The sequence below is a fragment of the Paralichthys olivaceus genome, chromosome 13 (genome assembly GCF_024713975.1).
Source record: "Paralichthys olivaceus isolate ysfri-2021 chromosome 13, ASM2471397v2, whole genome shotgun sequence".
Taxonomy (NCBI): Eukaryota; Metazoa; Chordata; class Actinopteri; order Pleuronectiformes; family Paralichthyidae; genus Paralichthys; species Paralichthys olivaceus.
The window spans coordinates 271,889-278,747 of record NC_091105.1 but is presented as its reverse complement, the minus strand read 5'-3'; the positions used below and the strand labels follow the sequence as shown (position 1 = coordinate 278,747).

At 42.5% G+C, this 6,859-nt stretch overlaps 1 protein-coding gene and 1 long non-coding RNA gene across 3 annotated transcripts; one reads left to right on the top strand and one right to left on the bottom strand.

The window, feature by feature from the left end:
- Window positions 1–257: 257 nt before the first annotated feature.
- LOC109647897 (gonadotropin-releasing hormone II receptor-like) lies at window positions 258–6,247 on the top strand. 2 transcript variants are annotated; one of them, XM_069536770.1, is made up of 4 exons: window positions 258–397; window positions 1,240–1,780; window positions 5,448–5,649; window positions 5,714–6,247. In XM_069536770.1, exons 2-4 carry the CDS (start codon window positions 1,241–1,243, stop codon window positions 6,115–6,117), a joined length of 1,146 nt encoding a protein of 381 aa, XP_069392871.1. In that variant the 5' UTR covers window positions 258–397; window position 1,240; the 3' UTR covers window positions 6,118–6,247. The 2 variants fall into 2 exon arrangements, with proteins under 2 accessions (XP_069392871.1, XP_069392870.1); XM_069536769.1 differs by having other exon boundaries at window positions 5,711–6,247.
- LOC138413470 (uncharacterized) lies at window positions 909–1,350 on the bottom strand. The gene is made up of 2 exons (XR_011245826.1): window positions 1,212–1,350; window positions 909–1,043 (listed from the first exon to the last, which is right to left on the bottom strand). It is a non-coding gene; the product is annotated as an uncharacterized lncRNA (long non-coding RNA).
- Window positions 6,248–6,859: the final 612 nt, after the last annotated feature.

The following is a 6,859-nucleotide window of genomic DNA, read 5'->3' as shown; positions in this document are numbered from 1 at the left end:
TGAGTGCAAGTCTGAATATGCCAGTCCTGGTCAATAAAATGTCCTGTCACAGTCAAAGAAGCTTCAGTTCCTCACTGTCCACATATTACTTAAAAACCTCACATGTCATTGTCTTTCAGGGTTGTTTAGATGTGTTCAGATAGCTTTGGAATTTCACATGACATCAAGAATTTCCTCATTCTACTGTAACCCCTCCCCCTCGCATCTCCTTCTTCCCCAGTCCCCACCCCTTGCAGCACCTCCTCAGTGTCAGTGTTTGGCTGCTGTGAACAGGATCCTGAACCGATCTGGATCAGACGGAGGTTCTGTTCTTTGCTGCTGTTGTGTTGGAGTGAAAATAGAACATGAGAAGACGAGCAGGAGAACAGGAGACTGCGACCTAGGAGAACACATTCAGGTAAGAACACAGAGACCAGGTCTGAGATTCAGGGTCGAGGTGAAGGAGGTGAGGTCACAGCTGCAGAGAGGTGGAAGGTGGCATCATGAAAACATGCTAACACACTGATCCTACACACACACACACACACATACATGTGCACGTGTGTTTAGTATGACAGGAGCTGTGAGGATCAGTTGCCATGGGAACTCCTCATTCTTTCCACATTCTTATCACTGATATTTAATCAGCACAAAAACAACTGACGTTAACAGACAGAAAGGTGGTCTACAGACGTCCAATCAGAGCACAGCATATAAACTGGCATGGTTCTCAACCTGAGGGTCAGGACAGTAGTGCAGGGGCGTCACAAGATTAAATTAAGATTATTTCAGTTTTCTTTTATTCTGCCTTGACATACGAAAACATTCTGTGTCAAACAATGTAACCGTCACTGTCCGCTTACTTCTGTCCTTTACGTTGTCATGGCTGTTAAATAATACATCCTCTAGAGGGCAGCACAGAGTTGCGATAAAGTTCCCCTTGTCCCGGGTCAAGTTTCTTTTATTGATCTTGTTTCTCCTCTAAAGGTTCCACCATTGTTGAAGTGTCTCCATTGTGCCCTGTGGTCGTCTCACTTTAACTGTTGGCTACACTGATCTGTAAACTTGAGAAGACGTAAACAAATACAGGAAAAATTAACACAGAGTTGACAAATCTAATTTTCACAACACAAACAACAACACAGCAACACAAACAGCGTAAACAACAACAGTACAGTACATTTCAAATGAAAAAAGTTTTTCTGTTCGTCAGAACTGTCCAATCATCAAACCTCAGTCTGGACTCCTCCTTTTCTGCAGGATGTCAGGTGATTGGTCCATTCTGAGGTTGTCGCCACTGTCTCCACCCAGCAGCTATGTAGCGCCACCCCCTATAAACATATCTCAGCCCCGCCCCCTCTCAGACTGGGAGGCTCCCAGTTTCACTCAGGCTGCTCAGTTCCGTGTCGTTGCCACCTTGGTCCTCTTCCTGTTTGCTGCCTGCAGTAACCTGGCCCTATTGGCCAGTGTCTGGTGTGGGCGTGGCCGGCGGCTGGCATCTCACTTGCGCCCGCTAATGCTGAGCCTAGCATCGGCTGACCTGATGATGACATTCGTGGTGATGCCTCTGGACGCAGTGTGGAACAGGACGGTGCAGTGGTACGGAGGAGACGTGCTCTGTAAACTGCTTTGCTTCCTGAAGCTGTTTGCCATGCATGCCTCGGCCTTCATCCTCGTTGTCATAAGCCTTGACCGCCAGCACGCCATCCTGCACCCGTTGGATGCTTTAAGCGCTCACCGCAGGAATCGACAAATGGTTCTGATGGCCTGGAGCCTTAGCCTGCTGCTCGCATCACCACAGGTAGATATCTTGACATTTTTCTTGTGTTTTCTGTGTGTTTGACGTGTTTGATGTGTTAGCTGTGTCTGATGTATGAGATGTGTTTGATTTGTTTGACGTGTTTGACGTGTTAGCTGTGTTAGCTGTGTTTGACGTGTTTGATTTGTTTGACGTGTTTGCTGTGTTTGATTTGTTTGACGTGTTTGCTGTGTTTGATGTGTTTGACGTGTTTGATTTGTTTGATGTGTTTGATTTGATTGACGTGTTTGCTGTGTTTGATGTGTTTGACGTGTTTGATTTGTTTGATGTGTTTGATTTGTTTGACGTGTTTGCTGTGTTTGATGTATTTGATGTGTTTGACGTGTTTGCTGTGTTTGATGTAATTGATTTGTTTGACGTGTTTGCTGTGTTTGATGAGTTTGATTTGTTTGCTGTGTTTGCTGTGTTTGATGTGTTTGACGTGTTTGCTGTGTTTGATGTAATTGATTTGTTTGACGTGTTTGCTGTGTTTGATGAGTTTGATTTGTTTGCTGTGTTTGATGTGTTTGACATGTTTGACATGTTTGATTTGTTTGACGTGTTTGATTTGTTTGACGTGTTAGCTGTGTTTGCTATGTCGATGTGTTTGACATGTTTGCTTTGTTTGCTGTGTTTGCTGTGTTTGATTTGTTTGACATGTTTGCTGTGTTTGATTTGTTTGACGTGTGTGATGTGTTTGCTGTGTTTGATGTGTTTGACGTGTTTGCTGTGTTTGATGTGTTTGATTTGTTTGACGTGTTAGATTTGTTTGACGTGTTTGCTGTGTTTGATGTGTTTGATGTGTTTGATTTGTTTGACGTGTTTGACGTGTTAGCTGTGTTAGATGTGTTTGATTTGTTTGACGTGTTTGCTGTGTTAGCTGTGTTTGACGTGTTAGATTTGTTTGATGTGTTTGATTTGTTTGACGTGTTTGCTGTGTTTGATGTGTTTGATGTGTTTGATTTGTTTGACGTGTTTGCTATGTTTGATGTGTTTGACATGTTTGCTGTGTTTGATGTGTTTGATTTGTTTGACGTGTTTGATGTGTTTGACATGTTTGACGTGTTTGCTTTGTTTGGCATGTTTGGCATGTTTGATTTGTTTGACGTGTTTGCTGCGTTTGATGTGTTTGACGTGTTTGATGTGTTTGATGTGTTTGACATGTTTGCTTTGTTTGCTTTGTTTGATGTGTTTGATTTGTTTGACGTGTTTGATGTGGTTGATGTGTTTGCTGTTTTTGGCATGTTTGATTTGTTTGACGTGTTTGATTTGTTTGACGTGTTTGATTTGTTTGACGTGTTTGCTGTGTTTGACATGTTTGACGTGTTTGATTTGTTTGATTTGTTTGACGTGTTTGCTGTGTTTGGCATGTTTGATTTGTTTGACGTGTTTGATTTGTTTGAAGTGTTTGATTAGTTTGACGTATTTGATGTGGTTGACGTGTTTGCTGTTTTTGGCATGTTTGATTTGTTTGACGTGTTTGATTTGTTTGACGTGTTTGCTGTGTTTGACATGTTTGACGTGTTTGATTTGTTTGATTTGTTTGACGTGTTTGCTGTGTTTGGCATGTTTGATTTGTTTGACGTGTTTGATTTGTTTGAAGTGTTTGATTTGTTTGACGTGTTTGATGTGGTTGACGTGTTTGCTGTTTTTGGCATGTTTGATTTGTTTGACGTGTTTGATTTGTTTTACGTGTTTGCTGTGTTTGACATGTTTGACGTGTTTGATTTGTTTGACGTGTTTGCTGTGTTTGGCATGTTTGATTTGTTTGACGTGTTTGATTTGTTTGAAGTGTTTGATTAGTTTGACGTATTTGATGTGGTTGACGTGTTTGCTGTTTTTGGCATGTTTGATTTGTTTGACGTGTTTGATTTGTTTGACGTGTTTGCTGTGTTTGACATGTTTGACGTGTTTGATTTGTTTGATTTGTTTGCTGTGTTTGCTGTGTTTGGCATGTTTGATTTGTTTGACGTGTTTGATTTGTTTGAAGTGTTTGATTTGTTTGACGTGTTTGATGTGGTTGACGTGTTTGCTGTTTTTGGCATGTTTGATTTGTTTGACGTGTTTGATTTGTTTGACGTGTTTGCTGTGTTTGACATGTTTGACGTGTTTTGATTTGTTTGACGTGTTTGCTGTGTTTGGCATGTTTGATTTGTTTGACGTGTTTGATTTGTCTGAAGTGTTTGATTAGTTTGACGTATTTGACGTGTTTGACGTGTTTGCTGTGTTTGACATGTTTGACGTGTTTTGATTTGTTTGACGTGTTTGCTGTGTTTGGCATGTTTGATTTGTTTGACGTGTTTGATTTGTTTGAAGTGTTTGATTAGTTTGACGTATTTGACGTGTTTGACGTGTTTGCTGTGTTTGATGTGTTTGATTTGTTTGACGTGTTTGATTTGTTTGAAGTGTTTGATTAGTTTGACGTATTTGACGTGTTTGCTGTGTTTGATGTGTTTGACATGTTTGACGTGTTCTCTACAGGTAACGGTTCACAGCTCCTGCTTTAAAGCTTGAACATGAAATCTCTTCAGGAATGTTCTGATTAAAAGTGAAGCCCCCCCCCGCTGTTAGCTCTGCTAACTGTGCCCTTTGGTTTCTGTAAGAAATACTAACAATGCTAAGATGCTATGAGCTGGAAATAGTGAAGCTTCGTAAACAGTGAAGACTCTGAGGCCTCCACGAGACACACCACACACAGTGAGATCAGAGCTTGTCAGGAAGCAGGTCAGGTCAGTGACTTTGTTGAAGAAACAGTGAAACACAGAGTTTTTGTTTCCTCCTCCACTCTGACCTGCTCTCACTTTAACTAACTAACACTCATCACTAGTTATCAGGACCTGATCAGTACATGAAGTTACTTAGTTTATGAGGCTCATTTAAACATCATGTAAATGAGTCGTCAGTACAACTATAGACTGTATATAAAGTACACAGTCTATAGAACATCACAGTCAGGAGTCACAGTGTTAAAGTGAGGATCTGTCATCTAAACCATCCTGTTTACACCTGGTGACATAAACCCTGAGCCAAATGTTTAATATTTATTCAAAAGCTATTTTTGTGAACAGAGCCAGAGAGTCATGGTCCAGTTGAACAGGATGAACTTTGCGTCCATTTGTAAAAAAACACACAAACAAATGTACTTTTATCAGAAGCTCAATAATTTTAACATTGATTTTACTTGTGTGAACTTGTTTTATTGAGTCAGTGCTCACTTTTACTTTTACCTGTTGTCTTATTGTCCATAAGAAAGAAACAGTGAATGTAGGGCATCGTTAAAGTATGACTGACCTTCCTCGTCCTCATAAGACGAGATCTCTGAAGAAGGTCTGTCTTGTTGGAAGCAGATTCTCTCGGACGAATAGATTTAAAAGCTCATTTGTCCCTTTTTATATTGTATTTATCAACATTGTATTTTTTGGATTGTCTGTTTTGTCATGCACTGATCCACTTCAGGGACAATAAAGATTTTTTGACTTGACTTGAATACGAGTACGTCTTTCCTTCCCTGGTTGTCTCTCCTGCTGTGGGACAGTGGCAGGACAAGAGGAATGTCCTGAGATGATAGAGTTTGAGACTCTGTGAACAAAAGGACTCTATAACATCAGTGTGAAGGTTCCAAACGTACGCGCTCTCTATAACCTGTCTGTCTCTTTGACCCTGTCTCCAGCTCTTTATCTTCAGGACCATCATGGTAGACGGTGCAGACTTCACTCAGTGTGCATCTCACGGCAGCTTCAGTCGCCGTTGGCAGGAGACGCTTTACAACATGTTTCACTTCACCACGCTGTACATTGTCCCCCTGCTGGTCATGAGCTGCTGTTACAGCCGGATACTGCTGCACATTCACCAGCAGCACCTGAGGGACAAAGGTAACGCACCTGAAACACATTGAAAATACTGCATTACATCACTGATGACATCCTTCCTCAGCAGGTGAATCGTATCTGCGTCGCAGTGGCACTGACATCATCCCGAAGGCTCGAATGAAGACTCTGAAGATGACAGTGGTCATTGTGCTGTCCTTCGTCGTGTGCTGGACGCCGTACTACCTGCTGGGGATCTGGTATTGGTTCCAGCCTGAAATGCTGCATGTCACACCCGAGTATGTCCACCACGCCCTCTTTGTATTTGGGAACTTGAACACATGCTGTGACCCTGTCATCTACGGCTTCTACACACCGTCCTTCAGGGCTGACCTCGCCGTCTGCTTCCGCCAGACAACAAGGGCTGCCGGTGCCTTGCCACGGACGCCAGACCGACTGTCTGCCAGGCAGCGTCCTCACAGCAAGGAGCACGGCCCGCCACCAACAACCACGCAGCCGACTGACACCAACTAATCTGAGGAAAGGTCTACACCAACATGAACCAATCAGAGGATAGGTCTACACCAACATGAACTAATCAGAGGATAGGTCTACATCAACATGAACCAATCAGAGGATAGGTCTAAATCAACATGAACCAATCAGAGGATAGGTCTACACCAATCAGAGGATAGGTCTACATCAACATGAACCAATCAGAGGATAGGTCTTCACCAACATGAACCAATCAGAGGATAGATCTACACCAACATGAACCAATCAGAGGATAGGTCTACACCAACATGAACCAATCAGAGGATAGGTCTACACCAACAGGAACCAATCAGAGGATAGGTCTACACCAACAGGAACCAATCAGAGGATTGGTCTACACCAACGGGAACCAATCAGAGGATAGGTCTACACCAACATGAACCAATCAGAGGATAGGTCTACACCAATCAGAGGATAGGTCTACACCAACATGAACCAATCAGAGGATAGGTCTACACCAATCAGAGGATAGGTCTACACCAACATGAACCAATCAGAGGATAGGTCTACACCAACATGAACCAATCAGAGGATAGGTCTACACCAACAGGAACCAATCAGAGGATAGGTCTACACCAACAGGAACCAATCAGAGGATTGGTCTACACCAACGGGAACCAATCAGAGGATAGGTCTACACCAACATGAACCAATCAGAGGATAGGTCTACACCAATCAGAGGATAGGTCTACACCAACATGAACCAATCAGAGGATAGGTC